The sequence below is a fragment of the Papio anubis genome, chromosome 5 (genome assembly GCF_008728515.1).
Source record: "Papio anubis isolate 15944 chromosome 5, Panubis1.0, whole genome shotgun sequence".
NCBI classification, from domain to species: domain Eukaryota; kingdom Metazoa; phylum Chordata; class Mammalia; order Primates; family Cercopithecidae; genus Papio; species Papio anubis.
In genome coordinates, this window is record NC_044980.1 from 127,553,775 (window position 1) to 127,578,329 (window position 24,555).

The window sequence follows — 24,555 nt, forward strand, 5'->3', positions numbered from 1 at the left end:
AGTAGCTGAACTATAGGTGTGCGCCACTACGGCTGGTTAATTTTTAAAATATTTTTAGTAGAGACCAGGTTTCCCCATGTTGGCCAGGCTGGCCTTGAAATCCTGACCTCAGGTGATCTGCCCGCCTCAGCCTCCCAAAGTGCTGGGATTACAGGCATGAGCCACCATGCCTGGCTTTTTAAATTTTTTATTTATTTTTTTCCTTTTTTGAGACAGAGCCTCCCGCCTCTTCCCTCAGGCATGCATTGGCATGATCTCGGCTCACTGCAACCTCTGCATCCCGGGTTCAAGCGATTCTTGTGTCGTAGCCTCTTAAGTAGCTGGGATTACAGGTACCCGCCACCACACCCAGCCAATTTTTGTATTTTTGTATTTTTAATAGAGACAGGGTTTCACCGTGTTGGTGAAGTTGGTCTCAAACTCCTGACTTCAAGTGATCCCCCCACCTTGGCCTCCCAAAGTGCTGGTTAAATTATGCAACTTGGCTGGGACAGGGTCTCACACCTGTAATCCCAACACTTTGGGAGGCCAAGACAGGCAGATCACGAGGTTAAGAGATCGAGACCATCCTGGCCGACATGGTGAAACTCCGTCTCTACTAAAAATACAAAAATTAGCTGGGTGTGGTGGCGCATGCCTATAGTCCCAGCTAACCTGTAGTCCTAGCTACTTTGGAGGCTGAGGCAGGAGAATCGCTTGAACCTGGGAGTCAGAGGTTGCAGTGAGCTGGGATTGTGGCACTGCACTCCAGCGTGGTGACAGAGAGAGACTCTGTCTTAAAAAAAAAAAAAAAGAAAATTATGCAACTTACATATATATACACATATATATATATATATATATATATATTTTTTTTTTAGACAAGTCTCGCTTTGTCACCAGGCTGGAGTGCAGTGGCGCAATCCAGGCTCACTGCAACCTCTGCCTCCTGGGTTCAAGCTTCAAGCGATTCTCCTGCCTCAGTCCCCCAAGTAGCTGAGATTACAGGAATGTACCACTGCGCCCGGCTAATTTTTGTATTTTTTATAGAGACGGGGTTTCATCGTGTTGGCTAGGATGGTCTTGATGTCTTGACCTCATGATCCACCCGCCTCAGCCTCCCGAAGTGCTAGGATTACAGGCATGAGCCACCGCGCCCAGCCAACTTAATGTTTTTTTAGTGTATTTTTATAGTTTTGCAACCATTACAATAGCCTAATTTTTGGAAATTTTTTTTGAATTTTTTTTTTTTTTGTTTTTTGATTTTATTTATTTATTTTTTTGAGACAGAGTCTCACTCTGTTGCCCAGGCTGGAGTGCAGTGGTGTGATCTCGGGTCACCGCAACCTCTGCTTCCCGGGTTCGAATGATTCTCCTGCCTCAGCCTCCCAGGTAGCTGGGACTACAGGTGTTTGCCACACCACGCCTGGCTAATTTTTGTATTTTTAGTAGAGACAGAGTTTCACCATGTGAGGCTGGTCTCAAACTCCTGACCTGGTGATCTGCCTGCCTCGGCCTCCCAAAGTGCTAGGATTACAGCTATGAGCCACTGTGCCCAACCTTTTTTTTTTTTTTTGAGACAGAATTTTACTCTTGTTGCCCGGGCTGGAGTGCATTGGCTCTATCTCACTCACCTCAACCTCCACCTCTCGGGTTCAAGCGATTCTTTTGCCTCAGCCTCCCAAGTAGGTGGGATTACAGGCATGCGCCACCACGCCTGGCTCATTTTGTGTTTTTAGTAGATACGGGGTTTCTCCATTTTGGTGAGGGTGGTCTCAAACTCTGTACCTCAGATGATCCACCCGCCGCGGCCTCTGAAAGTGCTGGGATTACAGCATGAACCACCATGCCTGGCCCCCCCTTTTTTTTTTTTAAGAGATGGGGTGTCACTATGTTGACCAGGCTGGTCTTGAACTGCTGGCCCCAAATGATTCTCCCGTGTCAGCCTCCCAGAATGCTGGGATTTCAGTCATGAACCACTGCGCCCTGCCTGATTTTTAAATTTTTCATTATCCCAAAAAGAAACTTTTGTCCATTAGTAGTCAGTCTTCTCCCCTCTCCCCACCCCTGGGCAACCATTAATCTACTTTTTGTCTCTAGAATAGATTTGGCTATTCCTAACATTTCATGTAAATGGGATCAAACAATTTTTGTCTTTAGTGACTGACCTTTTTCACTTTACATGTTGTTGTCAAGGTTAGTCCATATTGTAGAATGTGTTAGTACTTCATTCCTTTTTATTGCCAAATAGTATTTTATTGTATGAATATATACAGCCTTTTGGAAGTTTATTTTTATGGGAACATATGGGACCTCTTTGGGGCCCAGCAATCTCAATTCTTACCTTATCTTCCTTTGGTTTTCTTTTTAAGGCATGGCTATGAAAAGCCCACGCCCATCCAAACCCAAGCTATTCCTGCTATAATGTCTGGACGAGATTTGATTGGCATTGCCAAAACAGGAAGTGGAAAGACCATTGCTTTTCTGTTGCCCATGTTTAGACACATCATGGATCAGAGGTCATTAGAAGAAGGAGAGGGGCCAATAGGTACAGTTATTTTCGTTAAACTATTTTTCAAATAACAGCTTTGTTGTCAAACAGAAAGACCTTATAGTTTATAATGTTCTTAATTATGACAATGAAGATGTCTTTATGTACATTTTCTTTATCAATTTGGCACTTTGGGGCTGATTTCCCCTTACCAGCAGGTGGAGTGAGAATCTTCAGAGCTCTGGAGTGACATCTCAGAAGTACAAAAACAGCCCCACCTGGCACAGCTCAGTTTTTAAACTCTGACTTGGCAGGTAGACTCCTCGTGCATCTATCTGTTTATTTATATTGAGGTTTGTTAGCCTGGTATCAATAGATATGTAAAGGCAACATGGAATATACTAGGGAAACATATTTTCCTAGGTAGTTTTTGGCCTTAACAGGCTATAATGCCAGCATTTCATTCAAGATTAGTTGTTTAGATTCTGGTTTCTTGATTCATCTTGGCAGAGATAACTCTTGCAAAGTTGAATAGGGTTTTGGAAAGTTGTTCAGCTTTTCTCTTAGGAACACGGGGCATAGTATCTCTCTCCTCCGTCTGTGCCCCTCAGACCAAGGTTGTTTCTGGAAGCAACAGTATGGCTTCTGTGGCACAGTGAGTCACTTGATTTTCTTTGATCTGTGATTTGCATTAGAAAACTATTTGCGTTCTATTGAACCAAGTATTTGTTTTCCTGAGGGTTGGATGAGGCATTTAACTGTCATTTTTCTTCTTTTAGCATGTTTTTAAACTCTGCTTATACTTATCCTTCCCCACAACCTCTGCTGTTATACAACTTTTGAAATAGTTTTCAGAGATGCATAACAAAAAATATTAGGTGAAACAATCTGAACTTTATTGTAGAGGTGAAATTGAATACTTTAAAGCATAGCCTTAAGAATTTTGGTGGTTAGGCTACTGATGTATTTATCTTTCCAGCTGTCATCATGACTCCAACTCGAGAACTGGCTTTACAGATTACTAAAGAGTGTAAGAAGTTTTCCAAGACTTTGGGACTTAGAGTGGTCTGTGTTTATGGAGGAACAGGAATCAGTGAGCAGGTAGTTACATAAGAAATATTCATGTTTTCCATTCTTTTCTCAAGTTGGAAGATTCAATAAAGTAAAAGAGTGACTTTTACTTTTAGTTTTTTGAATAGTGATTGCTTCTAAAATCATTTTAAAAATGAGGTATAGGCCGGGCGCGGTGGCTCAAGCCTGTAATCCCAGCACTTTGGGAGGCCGAGACGGGCGGATCACGAGGTCAGGAGATCGAGACCATCCTGGCGAACACGGTGAAACCCCGTCTCTACTAAAAAATACAAAAAACTAGCCGGGCGAGGCGGCGGGCGCCTGTAGTCCCAGCTACTCGGGAGGCTGAGGCAGGAGAATGGCGTAAACCCGGGGGGCGGAGCTTGCAGTGAGCTGAGATCCGGCCACTGCACTCCAGCCTGGGCGACAGAGCCAGACTCCGTCTCAAAAAAAAAAAAAAAAAAATAAAAATGAGGTATAAAAATAATAGTAAAGGCCGGGCGCGGTGGCTCAAGCCTGTAATCCTAGCACTTTGGGAGGCCGAGACGGGCGGATCACGAGGTCAGGAGATCGAGACCATCCTAGCTAACACGGTGAAACCCCGTCTCTACTAAAAAATACAAAAAAAAACTAGCCGGGCGAGGTGGCGGGCGCCTGTAGTCCCAGCTACTCGGGAGGCTGAGACAGGAGAATGGCGTAAACCCGGGAGGCGGAGCTTGCAGTGAGCTGAGATCTGGCCACTGCACTCTAGCCTGGGCTACAGAGCGAGACTCTGTCTCAAAAAAAAAAAAAAAAAAAAATAATAATAGTAAGAATTAGTTATTTCATGCAGAATGAATACCTTTGGAGATGTAACGTACAGCATGGTGACTAGTTAATATTATATTGTATGCTGAAGAATTTGCTAAGCCAGTAGATCTCACATCATGTTCTTTTTTTTTTTTTTCGTTTTGGGGTGGAGTCTCACCCTGTCACCCAGGCTGGAGTGCAGTGGCGCAATCTTGGCTCACTGCAACCTCCGCCTCCCCAGTTCAAGCGATTCTCCTACCTCAGCCTCCCAAGTTGCTGGGACTACAGGTGTTCGCCACCTTGCCTGGCTAATTTTTGTATTTTTAGTAGAGATGGGGTTTCACCATATTGGCCAGATTGGTCTTGAACTCCTGACTTCAAGTGATCCTCCTGCCTTGGCCTCCCAAAGTGCTGGGATTACAGGCATGAGCCACTGCGCCCAACCGATCTTAAATGTTCTTACCACAAAAGAAAATATTGGTAACTATGTAAGGGGATATATTAGCTTGATTGTGGTCATCATTTCATAGTGTATATGTTTATCAAACATGTTGTACACCTTAAATATATATAATTTTTGTTAATTATGACCCAATATAGTTGTGACAAAAAAGAACATATTATGTTAATGCTGTATTAGAATTTTTGAGTCATTTTTACATAGATTATCCCTCCTCCCTCTTCCCCTGCCTGAGAAGGCAGATTTTTTTTTTTATTTTACATATGAGGAGATATTCAGAAAGATTTATTAAGTTGACCAATTAGGTTAATACGTTCTAGAGTTTGTCCTGGAACCTAGGTCTCTGATCTCTGAGCATTTATTTTCTATAATCTATGCTGACGTCTTTAAAAAGTGATGGTGGCCAGGCACGGTGACTCACGCCTGTAATCCCAGCACTTTGGGAAGCCAAGGCGGGTGGATCATGAGATCAGGAGCTCAAGACCAGCCTAGCCAACATGGCGAGATCCCCGGTCTCTACTAAAAACACAGAAATTAGCCTGGTGTGGTGGTGCGTGCCTATAATATCAACTACTTGGGAGATTGAGGCAGGAAAATCACTTGAACCTGGGAGGCGGAAGTTGTGGTAAGCTGAGATCACGCCACTGCACTCCAGCCTGGGAGACAGCAAGACTCCATCTTCGGGGGGGAAAAGTGATGGTGATTACTGGGATGCATTAATATCAGAGGTGTTTTTTTCTTCTTTTTTTTTTGGTTCTGTTTTATTTGAGACAGCATCTTGCTCTGTTGTCCAGGCTGGAGTGCAGTGGTGTGACCTTGGCTCACTGCATCTGTGACCTCCTGGGCTCAAGCAGTCCTTCCTCCTCAGCCTTCTGAGTGGCTGGGACCACAGATGCATGCCACCACACCCGGCTAATTTTTGTATTTTTTTGTAGAGATGAGGTTTTTGCCATGTTGCCCAGGCTGGTCTCGAATTCCTGGGCTCAAGCAATCTGCTTGCCTCAGCTTCCCTCGTGAGCCACTATGACCATCCCTTCAGCTGTCTTCTAAAGAATGAAATAGTTTTCAGATATTTTGCCTGAGTAGAAGAAGGCAAAAAAGTAGGTTCTGTGGTTGGATAAGTTTTGGAAACGTTGGAGTATAAAAAGTTAAAACCAGTTTCTTTGCTGTAAGACTTCTTAATTCTTAATAAGCTAATGTGTATCGTGTTGCTAGATAAATGGGATAAATTGTCATTTTCTGAACTTAACTACAAAACTGTTTCTTAGGACTCTTGTTACAAGAACACACTTCAAGAATATTTGCTTTTGTTAACTCCAGTGCTATTTTAATTACTTGAACTTCATTTTCTAAGTTTATGATTTTTCATGACTATAGTTTGTAGAAATATACTTACAAAACAACATGGTACATGCTTGCACATTGTATTTATATAAATGCCAAACAAAAGTTTTATGATGTTAAGGGACTTCCGGTATTTTGCATTCTATTTCATTTAAAAAATGCTGGTTGTGATTGAGCACTATGGCTCATACTTGTAATCATCACAGCACTTTGGGAGGCTGAAATGGGAGAATCACTTGAGTCCAGGAGTTTGAGACCAACCTGGGCAATATAGTGAGACCCCATCTCTTAAAACAGTAAATAAATTAGCGAGTGCCTGTAGTCCTAGCTAGTGGCTAACTAGAGAAGTTTGCAAATTTGATTTGCCACTATCCCTCAAAATCAAGAAACGAACTTAAGAAAGCAGTTTTTTTAAAAAAGTGATCATCTCTTGAGCCCAGGATCTAGGCTGCAGTGAGCTATGATGACACTGCTGCACTGGACAACAGAGCCTGGGCAACAGAATGAGACCCTGTCTCAAAAAAAAAAAAAAAAGCTGATTATGACTGTTAAAGGATTTAATGATTCACTAATGTGGCAATCCTCAATTTGAAAAACGCTAGTCTATGTGGTCACTTCGAAATTTCTTTTCTGAGACAAGGTCTCGCTCTTGCTCAGGCTGAAGTGCAAGGATGTGATCATAGCTCACTGCAACCTTGAACTCCTGGGCTCAAAGATGATCACTTTTTTTTTTTTTTAACTGCTTTCTTAAGTTTGTTTCTTGGTTTTGAGGGATAGTGGCAAATCCAATTTGCAAAATTCTCTAGTTTTTATTTGTGTCAAATTTATGGCACTATGTGGTCACGTTGTTGCTGTTTTTTTCTTTCTTTTTTTTTTTTTTTGAGACGGAGTCTCACACTTTCACCCAGGCTGGAGTGCAGTGGTGCGATCTCACCTCACTGCAAGCTCCGCCTCTCAAGTTCACCCTATTCTCGTGCCTCAACCTCCCGAGTAGCTGGGACTACAGGCACCTGCCACCACGCCTGGCTAATTTTTTGTATTTTTAGTAGAGACGGGGTTTCACCGTGTTAGCCAGGATGGTCTCGATCTCCTGACCTCGTGATCTGCCTACCTCAGCCTCCCAAAGTGCTAGGATTACAGGCGTGAGCCACTGCGTCTGGCCGTTGCTGTTTCTTTAGTAGTGCCCCAAGATTCAAAATAATTAGGCAGGAGGCTTTGAAGTCTTCTTACCAGACTAGGCAAGAACTAAATGTAATATTTTTTAGTGTTTAAGTAAGCATTAGTGATAGACTATTAAGTTTCATCTTTTTTATTAGATTGCTGAGCTGAAAAGAGGTGCTGAAATTATTGTTTGCACACCTGGTCGAATGATTGACATGTTAGCGGCTAACAGTGGTAAGTCAGGGGTATTTTTTTGGTGTCTTTCCTTTTTGAATTCTTTACATTTTTTTGTTAAAACAGATGCAAGAAACCAACAAAGGGTTTCTATATTTCTTCTTAAAGTTGCAGTATCTTAAAATTTGTAGCCTGTGGTCCCAGCTACTTGGGAGCTTGAACCCGGGAGGCGGAGCTTGCAGTGTGCCAAGATCACCCCACTGTACTACAGCATGGGTGGCAGAGCGAGACTCCATCTCAAAAAAAAAAAAAACAAAAAGAAACTTGTATTGGAACAAGTTGATTATTATAAACATTAATGATATTTTTGCAATTTAAAAATTTTTTTCAGAAGTAACTCTGTTTGATCATAACTTGAATTCTTAATCCATTTTTGGCCTGGCTTTGCTTAGTAAAAGAATAGGGTAGTAGCCTTTTCTTTATTACAACATTTAGACTTTTTCTCCACATGAGCTAGTATTTTCTTACAATACTACATAAATTAAGATATTGCAGCTTCAAGAAATTTTATCTTTTGTAAATATTGCATGTTTGTAGCTCAAATGTTATGCTTTGTTAAATTATTCCCTATCAAAACTCTTACTAAACTGTTGACATTATTTAACTTCTGTGGAGAAAGGCCCTTCAAGATTTATAGAACTGGGCTTCCGAGACTTAAACCATCAAAGGTAGGTAATTTAATGCTGTTCCCGACCTTGCAAAACTAATTGGGGCTACAAATGCTAGTGTGGAATACTTAAATATTAGATAGCACTTATTTTGGCACTTTTTATTTTTTGAAGAAAATGTTCTCAGAGGTTTCTATTGCAATATTCAGTATGTACATAATAGAGTGTTAAAAACTGTGAGTTAGTGCATGTTTCTAATAGTATTCTGCTTGAATTTCTGTATGAACTTAATTCTAATTGTACATGAAGTTGGCAAAGTGACATCAAAATTGTTTGAGAAGTCTTTGTGCTTGTCTAGCATATGGAAAGTTTTGATTTGAATGCTGATAAATAATCCCTTGTTTTTTTTTTTCTCAATGCTGCATTAAGTCTCCTCCTGAAATTCATCTTGATTAATTTTACCTTTTTCTCTTATCTGTCATTTTGGTCTATTTTTAAATAACTTTTTGTACATGTTTTTGCCAGGAGATTGATTCAACAGTTGATAGCAATGCTTGTGTTAATATTTTAGAAGAGATTTCCTGTGTATGTATTTTGTTTTCACTGGTTAGGAAGCCAGTTGGCATTTATTTAAGTCAGTGGGTTCACTTAATAAAATTGGGATTTATATCTTTGTATGGAAAATGTGTTTATGTAATGTGTTTTGGTATTTAAAGTTTTTATGTGATACATTAGTTTCCTAATGCTGTCAAATAGCTTCTCATTAAGGGTTTGACATGCCCATTTAAGAAGCTTCTAAATATATGAAGTAGGTTATAAAATAATATAGAGAGGCATTTTCTGTGTCTAAAATAGCACTAGAACTTGCTTTCCACACATACGCTGTAATCTCTAATATGTTTTTTTCTAGGTGATGCTGTCAGATAATGGCTGATGTGGCTCGATGCTTCATCTCAGTCTTAGTTTTATGATGTGTTTTGGAGAGGGCTGTTTTCTGAATTTTACAGGTTCTTCAGGCCCTATGATGGTATGCAAGAGACGAGTTTGACAAAATAAAGGGCCTCATATACCCATTGTCAGAAAGTATTTGTCACTAGATTAAGACATTTTAGATCAAAATTTCTTTTCACTTTTTAAAGATACCTAACTTACCCCTCTGGTTAAGTCAGGCATTTTAGTTTCCTTTACAGTTTTTAAAAGTTCTTGGTAGCCATAACATGAATTGGGACTGATTTTTAGTTTTCTTTTTGTCTTTATTTTTCTTCTCATCTTAGGTCGGGTCACAAATCTTCGAAGAGTGACATATGTTGTTTTAGATGAAGCAGACAGAATGTTTGATATGGGTTTTGAACCCCAGGTAATCATTACATTTCTTAAGTGTTTTGAAATGTAAATATAACCTTGTAGCTGCCATGAGAATGAAATGTTCATGTGGTTTCTGAAATTCACACACACACTTTTCTGTTGCATGGTAATACAGAAGACTGGGGACATACAGTCTTGAAGCACATATTTATGTTTCAGATTCCTCATAAAACTTCTTTAGGAGATGTTTATACTGGCATTTCTTAGCCATGTAAGACCAACACCAGTTAAACTAGAATTGGAGTGCTAATAATAGACCTTAAGCCTTATTTTATTTTTTTGAGACGGAGTCTTGCTCTGTCGCCCAGGCTAGAGTGCAGTGGAGAGCGGTCACCAGTCATGGCAACCTCTGCCTCCTGGATTCAAGTGATTCTGCCGCCGCAGCCTCCCAAGTAGCTGGGACTACAGGTGCCCACCACCACGCCTGGCTAACTTTTGTGTTTTTAGTAGAGATGGAGTTTCACCATGTTGGCCAGGCTGGTCTCGAACTCCTGACCTCAGGCGATCCACCCACCTTGCCTCCCAAAGTGTTGGGATTACAGGCGTGAGCCACTACGCCCAGCCCATTGTCTTTTTAAATAAATTCTTTTAAATCATGCTTTTAAATACCTCATTATCTAGTCTAGATAGCACGTTATTTACATTTATCAAAGTCATTCACTTTTACTAAGATAATGGCCTAAAGAATTTGTCTAGCCTAGGTTTTTATATTCCTTATATATGCTGTTTGCTCAGGTGCAAAATTTCAGTGATATAGATTTATAGGAACACATTTTAAAGGTGGTAGAAAGTTTTCTTAAGAAGAGCATTGTGAATTGTCAGTAGGCTGTAGTTGCCAAAAAATAAATAAAAAAGGATTATAAGAGACCACAGTAATGGAAATGTACATAGAAAAGGGATAAGGCAAATGTCATATTTAGCCTTTTCAGTTTATCCATGTACTCTCCAAAAATTTATTGCCTGTTATATGATAGTGCATGTATTGTGTTTAGATTTAAGGACTGCATTCGAAATGAGATGTAAATAGAAGAACACAGAAGAAGCAGGATTATGGTAATGCTTGAGCCATATGAGAAACAGTTAAAATGATACTCAGCTTTGGGCGGGGCATGGTGGCTCATGCCTTTAATCTCAGCACTTTGGGAGGCCAAGGCAGGCAGAACACTTGAAGTCAGGAGATCAGACTAGCCTGGCCAACATGGTGAAACCCTGTCTCTACTGAAAATACAAAAATTAGTTGGACATGGTGATGGACGCCTGTAATCCCAGCTACTCGGGAGGCTGAGGCAGGAGACTCACGTGAACCTGGGAGGCACAGGGTGCAGTGAGCCAAGATCGCATTACTGCACTTAAAGCCTGGGCGACAGAGCTATACTTCATCTCAAAAAATGATAATATAAATAATAATAATAATCAGCTTTAAGTAGAAGATATGATAGCATCCTTTAACTCTGAACAAGTGTCACATGAAAGCAACATTGAATTTATTTTTTTGGTCCCAAGGAGTACAAATGGGATCCAGTGGGGAAGTCATATGGAGCTTGATCTGAGTTTATTTTGAGGAAGGACTGGATAAACATTATTTGGAGATGAAACATTGCTTCATGAGGAAGCGGGGGCTGATATGATACTGAATATGTTTCTTCCAGGTATTCAAGCAGAGGCAAGGGGTCTGTTTGTGGAAAGAGAGTAAAGAGAATTGAAGTATCAGATGGAACAGAGTCACGTGCCTTTCAATGTCTTTCCCAGTCATGTGAAATCTTAGATTTTATTATAGTGCTTTAAGTAGATAAGAGTGATTGATAGGGACCTTCTGGTAAACCAGGTTCTTATAGAGTGAGTTCAAAACAACTTTTTCCATTGAAAGGCAAAGTGTGAATCATTCCTTGCCATAAATACATACAGATACATAAATACATATAAACAAAAATAAATGATTAATTCAGCATTCTCTCATGTATTTATGTCCAATACATAAAAATTAGCTGGATGTGGGAGCATGCGTCTATAGTCCAAGCTACTCAGGAGGCTGAAGTAGCAGGATTGCTTGAGCCTGGGAGGTAGAGGCTGTGGTGAGTCAATGTAATGTCTCTGCACTCCAGCCTGGGTGACAGAGTGAGACTGTGTCTCAAGAAAAAAGAGGAAAATTTCGATTTAGTTTGTGATTATTTTGTGAGCTTCATAGATCAAAGCTGCACACTGACTTCTGCCTAGAGAAGAGTTGGCAAGCAGTAGTGTGCTTCCAGGCATGATTATATACTGAAGAAAATAGTGAGAATTGGGAATTATTTTTATTTATTTATTTATTTTGAGACAGTTTCACTCTGTAGCCCAGGCTGAAGTGCAGTGGCTCACTGCAACCTCCACCTCCCAGGTTCAAGTGGTTCTCCTGCCTCACCCTCCTGAGTAGCTGGGATTATAGGCGTATGCCACCACGCCTGGCTAATTTTTGTGTTTTTAGTAGAGACAGGGTTTCACCATGTTGGCCGGGTTGGCCTCTAACTCCTGAGCTCAAGTGATCCGCCTGCCTTGACCTCCCAAAGTGCTGGGATTTCAGGCCTGAGTCACCACACCCGGCCTGAAAATTGGACATTTGAATCTAGTAATGTGGTAATTTGGGAATCAGATTCTCCCCTTTCCCTAGGGTTTACTGTTTTTTATTACTGTTATTGTTTATTATTTTTGTATTTGATTGTCGTAGGTGGTATGTGGCTAGGATTGCCCTGAGGTGTACACTTAAGGTCATTTCATGTGTTTTCAGAGCCTGTGGCATTCTGTATGTGTGGTTACTTTGTAAATTTCTTTGGATATTCATTTGTTTTTTAATCTCCTAGTATTTAATTTTTGGCTCTCAAAAGAAGAAAAGGCAGAGGGAAGGGGCATCAGATTTTAAAACCCCTGGTAGTCACTTCAGCTTGAGGGGTCCGGGCTTGCAGTGGTTTGCAGGGTGTGAATGCAACAATAACAGCCAATGTCTCTTTGTCTTTACCTCTGTGATCAGAGGGTGTGAATGCAACAATAACAGCCAATGTCTCTTTGTCTTTACCTCTGTGATCAGAAGTAACAATCAGGCCGGGCGCGGTGGCTCAAGCCTGTAATCCCAGCACTTTGGGAGGCCGAGGCGGGGGGATCACGAGGTCAGGAGATCGAGACCATCCTGGCTAACATGGTGAAACCCCGTCTCTACTAAAAATACAAAAAACTAGCCGGGCGTGGTGGCGGGCGCCTGTAGCCCCAGCTACTCGGAGGCTGAGGCAGGAGAATGGCCTGAACCTGGGAGGCGGAGCTTGCAGTGAGCCGAGATCGCGCCACTGCACTCCAGCCTGGGTGACACAGCGCGAGACTCCGTCTCAAAAAAAAAAAAATAAAAAAAAAAATAAATAAATAAAAAAAAATAAAAAAAAAAAAAAAAAAAAAAGAAGTAACAATCAGAGCAGAGATCCTCCATATTTGGAGGACAGAGTCCTTCTTGACCACCCTGGCTCTTGCAAGCTATGTACAGTTTGCTTCAGAAATGTGCATGCCTGCCTGCTGTGGGGCTGTTTGTGGGGGATGGTTAACTGCTACTGTGCTAAGAGCTGAAAATGGCAGAAAACAGCCACAATTTATCTTCCAGGCTTTTCCCAGGAAGTTGCAAACCTGTAGATTCCAGAATTCCAAAGTGGTTACATCAGACAGATTCTACCAGCACAGTTGTTGTCTAGGTGTGGATACAGATTCCTGGTGATTCCCGCTCTGCCAGCTTCTCAGAATCCTCCTCTTTTTGTCTGTTTTTATTGCATATTCCTAGTACTTAGAACAGTACCTGGTTCAAGATGGTTCTTTAATAAAAACGTGTTGAATAAATGAAGGGAAACAGTGGTAGTGGGTTGTATCCTAGATATAATTTGAAGAGAGACCACTACATTTGTTGATGGATTGGTTGTAAGATGAGCGACAGAGATTAATCAAAGATGTCTCCTAGATTTTTGGCCTAAGCATGTGTGGAGTTGTCGTTTCTTGAGATTGAAAGACTGTGGGAGTGGCAAAACTGAGATAGTTGTTCTCAAAAGTTCCTTTTACTTGGTTTTAACATTGCGTAAGCTTTGAAGACCCTATTTACCATGTTTATTTGTAATGTTTTCTTTTTCTCAGGTCATGCGCATTGTGGATAATGTTCGTCCTGATCGACAGACGGTTATGTTTTCAGCTACTTTCCCCAGAGCTATGGAGGCTTTGGCTCGCAGGATCCTGAGTAAACCTATTGAAGTACAAGTTGGAGGCAGGAGTGTGGTTTGCTCGGATGTGGAGCAACAAGTGGTGGGTACCATCTTTAGGAAATTCCCAGTTTCGTTGATACTTAGGTAGTATGTGTGATCCTTTTGGGATCACTGTGTGTGAGGTAGGCAAGATAATTTCTAAAATGAAGTCGTATACCACTACTGTAGCCTTCAGTATTTTACCAGATACACTTAACTATGCTGTTCCATGCAGCTATTTAAAATGCTCTTTTTTTTTTTTTTTTTTTTTTGCTGGGTGCGGTGGTACATGCCTGAAGTTGCAGCTTTTCAGTCCCTGTAGTTCTGGACTGTAGTGCACTATGCATATCTTTGTCCATACTAAGTTCAGCATCAGTGTGGTGACCTCCTGGTAACAGGGGACCACCAGATTGCCTAAAGAATGAGATATTCTACCCAGGGCAGAAAAACAGAACACGTCAAAACTTTCTTGCTTATCATAGCTGGATCACATCTGTGAATAGCACCCTAGCCATAGTGAGCCCTGTCTCTTTAAAGACATAAAATAAAATGTCGTTTTAGTTTCTCTCAAAAGCGGTGAGTGGTGAGCCGATATATAGAAATGTCACATACCAGATGGGCATGGTGACTCATGCCTGTAATCCCACTATTTTAGGAGACCACGGTAGGAGGATCACTTGAGGCCAGGAGCTGGAGACTAGCTTGGGCAATATAGCGAGACCTCTGTCTCTACAAAGGGAAAAGAAATGTCACATACCTATTTTATCTCTTGGTTACTAGGATATGAAATTAAGAGCCAGAGAGAACAGATGATCATTTGCCCACATTTGCAAGCCTGTTAAACCCTGAAAGTTTACAATTTTTTTTTTATTGTTTACAATTAAAATCAACGTCTTCCTAGCCCTTGGTAAAGATATAGCAAGATATTGTCATTTATTCATTCACCACAAATAAAATGAATATTTCTGTCCAAGGGATCCATTTGCATTTTCACTCCATTAACTTGGTTCAATATGGTGTTTTCAGATTGTGATTGAAGAAGAAAAGAAATTCTTGAAGTTACTTGAGCTTCTAGGCCATTATCAAGAGTCAGGATCTGTCATTATATTTGTGGATAAGCAGGAACATGCTGATGGTCTTCTTAAGGATTTAATGAGAGCATCTTATCCTTGCATGTCTCTTCATGGAGGTAATTATTCACTTGATTCACACATAAAGTATCTATTAAGTACTTGCCGAGCATTGTGCTGTGTTCTCGATATTTACTTTGTTCTCTATAATTCAGAACTAAATTTTATTTTATTTTATTTATTTTATTTTATTTTATTTTATTTTTGAGACAGAGTCTCGCTCTGTCGCCCAGGCTGGAGTGCAGTGGCCGGATCTCGGCTCACTGCAAGCTCCGCCTCCCGGGTTCACGCCATTCTCCTGCCTCAGCCTCCCGAGTAGCTGGGACTACAGGCGCCCGCCACCTCGCCCGGCTAGTTTTTTGTATTTTTTAGTAGAGATGGGGTTTCACCTTGTTAGCCAGGATGGTCTCGATCTCCTGACCTCGTGATCCACCCGTCTCGGCCTCCCAAAGTGCTGGGATTACAGGCTTGAGCCACCACGCCCGGCCCAGAACTAAATTTTATATCAGTTTTTACTCAAAAGTGCTCTGTGGGAGTAAGTATTATTATTGCCCCATCTAAGAGAAAGAAAATCATACAGGCATACTTTGGTTTGACCAAGTTCCATCACCATTTATTGACTATGGAGGAATTGAATTTAAATTTTGTCTGTGTTTCACCCTTTCCATTGCACATGCTGTCTGTAGGTTTTCATGATTCACTTTAAAGAGCTTTTATTGAAATTTCAAAGTAACGTTTTAATTTCTTGTGATACTGCTATTGTTACATATGTGTGGAACTAGAACACAAAACACAGACCAGGCACGGTGACTCACACCTGTAATCCTAGCACTTAGGGAGGCTGAGGTGGGCGGATCACCTGAGGTCAGGAGTTGGAGACCAGCCTGGCCAACCTGGCGAAACTGTGTCTCTACTAAAAATACAGAACTTAGCTGGGCATGGTGGCACGTGCCTATAATCCCAGCTACTTGGGAGGCTGAGGCAGGAGAACTGCTTGAACCTGGGAGGTGGAGGTTGCAGTGAACTGAGATCATGCCACTGCACTCCAGCCTGGGCAACAGAGTGAGACTCTGTCTCCACAAAAAAAAAAAAAAAAAAAAAAAAAAACCAGGTGAGGTGGCTCACACCTGTAATCCCAGAACTTTGGGAGGCTGAGGCGGGCGGATCACAAGGTCAAGAGATAGAGACCAGCTGGGCACGGTGGCTCACGCCTATAATTCCAGCACTTTGGGAGGTTGAGGTGGGTGGATGGCTCAATCCTGGCTCACTGCAACCTGCGCCTCCCAGCTTCAAGTGATTCTCCTGCCTCAGCCTCCCCAGTAGCTGGGATTACAGGCATGTACCACCATGCCTGGCTAATTTTGTATTTTTAGTAAGGGACGGGGTTTCTCCACGTTGGTCAGGCTGGTCTCGAACTCCCAACCTCAGGTGATCCGCCCACCTTGGTCTCCCAGAGTGCTGGGATTACAGGTGTGAGTCACCACGCCCGGCCCAAAAATGACTCTTTTTTTTGTGGTAAATATTCACTGCATAGAATGTCCCCGCCCCCACCCACCATTTCTTTTTGTTGTTGTTTGTTTGAGACAGGGTTTTGCTCTGTCACCCAGACTGGAGTGCAGTGGTGCGATATCAGCTCTCTACAGCCTCCGCCTCCTGCCTCCTGGGTTCAAGCAGTTCTTGTGCCTCAGCCTCCCGAGTTGCTGGGACTATACGCTCATGCCATCATGCCTGACTAATTTTTTGTGTGTGTTTTAGTAGAAACAGGGTTTCGTCATGTCGGCCAGGCTGTTCTTGAACTCCTGACCTCAGATGATCCGCCTGCCTTGGCCTCCCAAAGTGCTGGGATTACAGGTGTGAACCACCACGCCCGGCCTTAGAATGTACCATTTTTTTGTATATAATTCAGTGACATTAAGTACATTCACAATGCTATAACCTTCACTTCTATCTATTTCCAGAATGTTTTAATCACGCTGAATAGAAACAGTACTATTTTAAGTAACAAATTTCTTTCCCCATCCCTAAGCAGTTGCTCATAACCTCTATTCTGCTTTCTGTCTCTATGCATTTGCCTCTTCTGGGTGCCTCCTATAAGTAGAATCATACATTCTATGTCTTTTTGTGACTGGTCTTTTTCACTTAGCAAATTGCTTTCAAGGTTCATCTGTGTTGTGGCATTTGTCAGATTTTCTTTGTAAGGCTGAATAATATTCCATTGTGTATATATACAACCAGCCCTTCGTGTCCATAGACTGCAGATTGAAAATATTTGGGAAAAAATGTGTCCATCCTGAACATACACAAAATCTATTCTTCTTGTCATTGTTCCCTAAACAGTACAGTATAAAAACTATTAATACATAGCATTTACACTACAATAGGTGGTTTTAAGTAATCTAGAGTTTTTTAAAGTTTTCAGGAGGATGTAGATGATATGGGCATACTATTCCATTTTATATAAGGGACTTGAGCGTCCTAGGATTTTGGTATGTGCCAGGGGCCCTGGAACCAATCCCCTGAGGATACTGAGCGATGACTATATTTGTTTATCAATTTTTTAGCTACTATTCATTGTCTACCCTAACATCAATTTTTCTTAGTTTTTCACACATTTCAAATAAATTGGAGATCAGGTTGTGACATTTCATGTCAATATGCATATCGTTAACACTAGTTCAAAACTTGTTTCGTTTTTTTTTTTTTTTTTTTTCTGAGACAGAGTATCCCTGTGCTGCCCAGTCTGATCTTGAACTTCTGGGCTCAAGCGATCATCCCTCCTCAGCCTCCTAGGTAGCTGGGCACTATAGCAAAATTTGTGAATATTTAAAAAAAAAAAAAAAGCCAGCCGGGTGCAGTGGCTCACGCCTGTAATCCCAGCGCTTTGGGAGATTGAGGCGGGTGGATCACTTGAGCTCAGGAGTTTGGGACCAGCCTGGCCAACATGGTGAAACCCTGTCTCTACTAAAAATACAAAAATTAGCCAGGCATGGTGGCGGGTACCTGTAATCCCAGCCACTCAGGAGGCTGAGGCAGGAGAATCGCTTAATCCCGGGAGGTAGAGGTTGTAGTAAGCAAAGTTTGCACCGTTGCACTCTGGCCTGGGCAACAAAAGTGACACTCCGTCTTAAGAAAAAACAAACAAACAAAAAACCTAATCTGGGCACAGTGTTGCATGCCTGTAGTCCCAGCTACTCAGGAGACTGAGGCAGAAGGATTGCTTGAGTCTAGGAGTTCGAGGCCAGTCTGGGCAACATAGTGAGACTCTCTCTCTTAAAAACAAACCAAAAAACCATCTAAGAAATTTCGCTCAGTTTATCTCTGTCCCTATGCCTCTAGAGTCAACAACTTTTATTTTTTTTAGATGGAATCTCACTCTGTTGCCTAGGCTGGAGTGCAGTGGCACGATCTAGGCTCACTGCAACCTCCACCTCCTGGGTTCAAGTGATTCTCCTGCCTCAGCCTCCTGGATAGCTGAGACTACAGGCATGCACCACCATGCCTGGCTAATTTTTGTTTTTAGTAGAGATGGGATTTCACCATGTTGGCTAGGATGGTCTCGAACTCCTGACCTCAAGTGATCCACCTACCTCAGCCTTCCACAGTGCTGGGGTTACAGCCGTGAGCTCCTGCGCCCAGCCTGAGTCAAATACTTTAAACAAATTTTTTCAACATGGATTAGTTTTTTTTGCCTCTTAGAGTTATAGATAAATGGAATCATATATAATGCATTGTTATTTATGTAAGGTTTCTGTTACCATATGCCTTTTGAGATTGATCTGTGTTGTTGCATGTATCAGTAGTTCTTCCCCTTTTATTGCTGAATAACATTTTATTGTATGACTGTGCCACAGTGTAGTCATTTCTGTTGGGCACTGGGGTTGGGGGCTGCTTTCAGTATTTTGGTTGCTTTAGCCACATCCCACAGAATACACCATAATCAGGTTGCAGAACAGTTCCATCACTTCCTTAAAAACCCCCTCATCTTGTCCCTGTAAAGGTATCTTTCCCCATCCATAACTGCTGGCAATCACTCATGTGTTCTTTTTTTTTTTTTTTTGAGACAGAGTTTTGCTCTTGTTGCCCATGCCATAGTGCAATGACGCCATCTCGGCTCACTGCAACCTCCACCTCCCGCGTTCAAACGATTCTCCTGCCTCAGCCTCCCAAGTAGCTGGGATTACAGGCGTGCGCCACCTTGTCTCACTGATTTTTATATTTTTAGTAGAGACATTGTCGCCATGTTGGTCAGGGTAATCTCGAACTCCTGACCTCAGGTGATCCACCCACCTCAGCCTCCCAAAGTGCTGGGGTTACAGGCTGAGCCACCATGCGTGGCCTCATGTATTGTTTTAAGAATGTTTGTAGGTCAGGTGCGGTGACTCATGCATGTAATCCCAGCACTTTGGGAGACCGAGTTGGGCAGATTGCTTGAGTCTGGGAGTTTGAGACCAGTCTGGGCAGCATAGCAAGACCCCATCTCTGTAAAAAAATTTAAAAACTATAAAAAATTAGCCTCCCAGCTACTCAGGAGGCTGAGATGGGAGGGAGGATTGTTTGAGCCTGGGAGGCAGAGGTTGCAGTGAGCCGAGATTGTGCCACTGTACTCCTGCCTTGGCGACAGAGTGAGTCCCTATCTCAAAGGAAGAGAAAAGTTTGTAAATTGAATCCTACAGTATGTAACTTTTTGCAATTGGCTTTTTAAACTCAGCTTAATGACTTTGATATGCATCCAAGTCCCAAGTTCTTGCACAGTTTATTCTTTTTTTTTTTTTTCTTGAGACAGCTTCTCTCTGTTGCCTAGGCTGGAGTACAGTGGTGCCATCTCAGCTTGGCTCACTGCAGCCTCCACCTCCCAGGCTCAAGCGATGCTCCTACCTCAGCCTCCTGAGTAGCTAGGACTATAGGCATGTACCACCATGCCCAACTAATTTTTTAATATTTTTTTGTAGAGATGGGCTTTCACCATGTTGCCCAGGCTGATCTCGGACTCTTGGTTTCAAGCAGTCCCCCCACCTCAAATTCCAGAGTGTTGGGATTCAAGCCTGAGCCACGGTCTATAGTTCTTTTTTTCTTATTACTGAGTAGTATTCATTGTATGGATTTATCACTGTTTGTGTGTCTGCTCATCTGTTTAAGGACATTTTCGTGTTTTTTTTTTAATAATTATGAATAAAGCTGCTATTATACAAATAAAGGTTTTTGTGTGAATGTCAGCTTTCATTTCTCTAGGGTAGATAACAAAGAATGGGATTGCTATGCCATATGGTAACTGTATCTAAGGATGGTATTATTTGTATTTATTCTGTGTGGGGTTCATTTAACTTCTAGAATCTACAAATTTATGTCTTGTTCTGAATTTGGGAAATTCTTGGTTGTTATTTCTTTCCTGCCTTATTCTCTCTTTGGGACTTCAGTTATGTATATGTTTGAGTTTTTGATATTGTCTCACTGATGCTTTGTTCAGTCTTTTTCAACCTTTTTTTCCCCTCCGTAGTTCAAATTGGATAATTTCTTGAGATAGAGTTTTGTTCTTGTTGCCCAGACTAAAGTGCAATGGCACTATCTCGGCTCACTGCAACCTCTGCCTCCTGGGTTCAAGCGATTCTTGTGCCTCAGCCTCCTGAGTAGCTGGGATTACAGGCATATGCTACCACGCCCAGCTCACTTTGTATTTTTAGTAGAGACAGGGTTTCATCATGTTGGTCAGGCTGGTCTCGAACTCCTGACATGAGGTGATCCACCCACCTCGGCCTCCCAAAGTGCTGGGATTACAGGCGTGAGCCACCGTGTCCGGCCCTGATAATTTCTTTTACCTTGTTGTCAACTTTATTTTATTTTATTTATTTATTTATTTGTTTTTTGGGGTTTTTTTGGGTCATCTCCTATCTTCTGTTAAGCCCATCCAGTGAATTTTTGAATTCAGTTATTGTATTTTTTTTAGTTCTAAAATGACAAGTGTGTTCTCTTTTACATTTTCTTGTTTGTCTGATTAGATTTTTTAGGCATTCCTTGTAAGCATTTTTAAAAAGTCTTGATCATAATTATATGTGCTTTGAAATCTTTGTTAATTATAACATCTGGATCATATTGATGTCAGTCTCTATTGATGGTCTTTTCTCTTGATTTTTGTTTTATGGTTTTGTCTTTCTTTGTATGTCTAGTAATTTCTGTTTGTATACTGGACTTTGAATGATCCACTGTAGAGATTCTAAATTCTCAATTCTCTGATGTCTCCCACAAGTGGTGTTTTGTTTTTGTTTTTTGTGGTTTCCAAATAGAGCGTTAACTTGGCAGAACCCAGCATCCAAACTCTGTCTTCCTTTAATGGGCAGCATCTGAAATCTCTTACTTTTTAATTTTATTATTATTTTTTAGACAGAGTCTCGCTCTGTCTCCCAGGCTGGTGTGCAGTGGTGTGATCTCGGCTCACTGGACCTCCATCTCCCAGGTTCAGGCAATTTTCCTGCCTCAGTCTCCCAAGTAGCTGGGACTACAGGTGCGTGCCACCACGTCCAGCTAATTTTTGTGTTTTTAGTAGAGACAGGGTTTCTCTATGTTGGCCAGGCTGGTCTGGAACTCCTGACCTCAGGTGATCCACCTGCCTTGGCCTCCCAAAGTGCTGGGATTACAGGCCTGAGCCACCGAGCCTAGACCTGAAATCTCTTAATTTTTTTTTTTTTCATCCCAACTGCTTAGATTTTTGCCTCACAAATCTGTAGCTTAGGGGTCAGCCAGATATTTGGGCAGCATATGTATGCACAGTTGTGGCTTTCTGCTCCATTCTTTTCAGGATTTATTTCCTCTGTTTCCTAGTCCTGAGTTTGTTTTGAACACTTTCTGGTGGTTTCTCTTATAAGACTGTGAGTTTCTGTTCAAGTTTTGACTTCCTCGCTTGATCTGTGCTGGGCCTGCCTCTGAGCAAAGAGTTTGAAATAAATAAGTAAATAAATACAATCCTCTACACTTTGCTAGTGCAATACTTTCTTCCAAGTGTCAACTTCTTTCCCATTTCTGCTGCTGTTAGTCACTCTCTAGTGTCTTTATGTAGTTGCTCTTTATTTTGACCAGAGTTCATAGTTGTTATCTGCCGGAGGGATTGGTCCAGTAAGAGTTTCTCCTATATTGTTGTAAATGTGTGTTTTTATATTAAGGAAGTTGTTTCCCATAATACTTGTCTTTAATACTACTTTTATCTTTTTGGCCAGAATTCTGTCGTATCATATGCTTAAGCCTCATTCATAGACAAAGAAAATGACAAATGATTCTTCTTCTTCTTTTTTTGTTTTTTGAGACAGTTTCTTAATGTCTTGCTCTGTCTTCCAGGCTGGAGTGCAGGGGTGTGATCACAGCTCACTGCATCCTCGACCTCCAGGGCTCAAGCTGTCCTCCCACCTCAGCTTCTTGAATAGCTGAGACTACAGGCATGAGCCACCATGCCTAGTCTATTTTTGTATTTTTTGTAAAGATGGGTTTTTGCTATGTTGCCCAGGGTGATCTGCCCACTTTGGCCTGCCAAAGCCCTGGAATTACAGGCATGAGCCACTGCGCCTGGCCGAATGTAAGAAAAAATATTATCCTAGGACCTCTGAGAGTCCCTGGGATGTCAGGAGGTTTATAAGACTATATGTATTTTCTTAATAATCCAATGATGTTATTTGCCTTTTTCACTCTCATTCTCTCTAGTGTGCAGGGTTTGCTACAGGTTGAATGGCATGGTATATTGTGACAGATTGAATATAGAAGATATGGCATTCCAGTTATCTTCTATTAAGCCTGACCTGAAAAAGATTGGCAAAAATGTAAATCAGTGCCATTTGTCTTTTTTTTTTTGAGACAGGGTTTTACTCTGTTGCCCAAGGTGGAGTGCAGAGGCACAATCACAGCTTACTACAACCTGGACCTCCTTTTGCTCAGGTGATCCTTCTACCTCAGCCTCCCGAGGAGCTGGTACTACAAGCACGTGCCACCACACCAAGCTAATTTTTTGTAGAGAAGGGGCTTGGCATGTTGCCCAGGCTGGCCCCTTTGTCTTAATGTAATTATTTTATTGTTCTGGAAAAGTTATTTTTCACAAAAATGTGCTTTTTATTTTAACATGTCATTGCTATGTTTTTTCTAGTCTTTTCATTTTTATTCAAAAGTCATTTTTTAAATTTAGCTTTCTGACTCTGTGCTTGTGCCTTCAACACTTTCACCATGATTTTCTGTTCCTTGATAAGGAAAGTATGCTTAATCCTGTCATGATCACATTTAACACACATGGAACCACCATTGGCTCTGCTGACATGTTTTTTTTTTGTTTTGGGCATTCATGTAACAATGTTAGATCTCACAACACAAACCCCTTGAAGTCTGCCTGGGCACAAGCCACCTGCAGATTTTGGTGCTTTCCCAACTTTCTTGGTATAAATAAAGGTAAATAATTCTATTACCAGGGATTCCAGACAGCCTAGTTTTGTTAAAGGCTGTATCATGGAAAGCCTATGACAGGCAGTATGTCAAATGCTTGACCATTCTGAGTGCCTCTAGACCACGCCCCTGGAAGAGGAACTGCCTTTTTTTATTGTTATTATTATTTTTTGTGATGGAGTCTCATTCTGTCGCCCAAGCTGTAGTGCAGAGGCACGATCTCGGCTCACTACAACGTCCGCCTCCCGGGTTCAAGCTATTCTCCTGCCTCGCCTCCCGAGTCACTGTGCCCTCCGCCACACCTGGCTAATTTTTGTGTTTTTAGTAGAGACGGAGTTTCACCATATTGATTAGGCTGGTCTTGAAATCCTGACCTTGTAATCCGCCTGCCTCAGGCTCCCAAAATGCTGGGATTACAGGCGTGAGCCACCGCGTCCAGCCGAGGAACTGTATCTTTAAGCAAATCCAGTATTTAAAAATTTCCTCAGTTCTGATTTCTTTTCTTTTCTTTTCTTTTCTTTTCTTTTCTTTTCTTTTCTTTTCTTTTCTTTTCTTTTCTTTTCTTGACAGAGATTCACTCTTGTTGCGCAGGCTGGAGTGCAGTGGCATGATCTTGGCTCACTGCAACCTCCACCTCCCAGGTTCAAGCGATTCTCCTGCCTCAGCCTTCCAAGTAGCTGGGATTGCAGGTGGCTGCCACCACGCCTGGTTAATTTTTTTGTGTTACGGGGTTTCGCCATGTTGACCAGGCTGGTCTCAAGCTCCTGACCTCAGGTGATCCTCCTGCCTTGGCCTCCCAAAGTGCTGGGATTATAGGTGTGAGCCTCGCCCCCATCCTCTCTGTTCTAATTTCTAATACATTAAGTATTGATAGACAAGACCTAAACTAAAGCTCTTTGGGTGTGGGTCCTTACTGATTTTAAGAGTGTAAAGACATCCTAAAGGCCGGGCGTGGTGGCTCACGCCTATAATTTCAGCACTTTGGAAGGTGGGCGGATCACCCGAGGTCAGGAGTTCAAGACCAGCCTGGCCAACATGGTGAAACCCTGTCTCTGCTAAAAATACAAAAATTAGCCAGGCATGGTGACAGTCACCTGTAGTCCCAGCTAGTGGGGAGGCTGAGGCAGGAGAATCACTTGAACCTGGGAGGCGGAGGTTGCAGTGAGCCGAGATCACACTATTGCACTCCAGCCTGGGCAACAAGAGTGAAACTCGCTCTTTTTTTTTTTTTTTGAGACGAGTCTCACACAGTCACCCAGGCTGGAGTGCAGTGGCG

The 24,555-nt window shown here is 41.9% G+C and overlaps 1 protein-coding gene and 1 pseudogene across 2 annotated transcripts in view; one reads left to right on the plus strand and one right to left on the minus strand.

Moving 5' to 3' along the window:
* DDX46 (DEAD-box helicase 46) overlaps window positions 1–24,555 on the plus strand; it is an 83,326-nt gene that overhangs the window by 28,966 nt on the left and 29,805 nt on the right. For both annotated transcript variants that reach the window (XM_031666468.1, XM_031666469.1), the window contains exons 10-15: window positions 2,352–2,527; window positions 3,450–3,571; window positions 7,451–7,529; window positions 9,412–9,494; window positions 13,637–13,801; window positions 14,767–14,929. In XM_031666468.1, coding sequence (XP_031522328.1) covers window positions 2,352–2,527; window positions 3,450–3,571; window positions 7,451–7,529; window positions 9,412–9,494; window positions 13,637–13,801; window positions 14,767–14,929 — 788 coding nt within the window. The remainder of the gene's footprint in view (window positions 1–2,351; window positions 2,528–3,449; window positions 3,572–7,450; window positions 7,530–9,411; window positions 9,495–13,636; window positions 13,802–14,766; window positions 14,930–24,555) is intronic.
* LOC103885430 lies at window positions 22,930–23,384 on the minus strand (annotated as a pseudogene).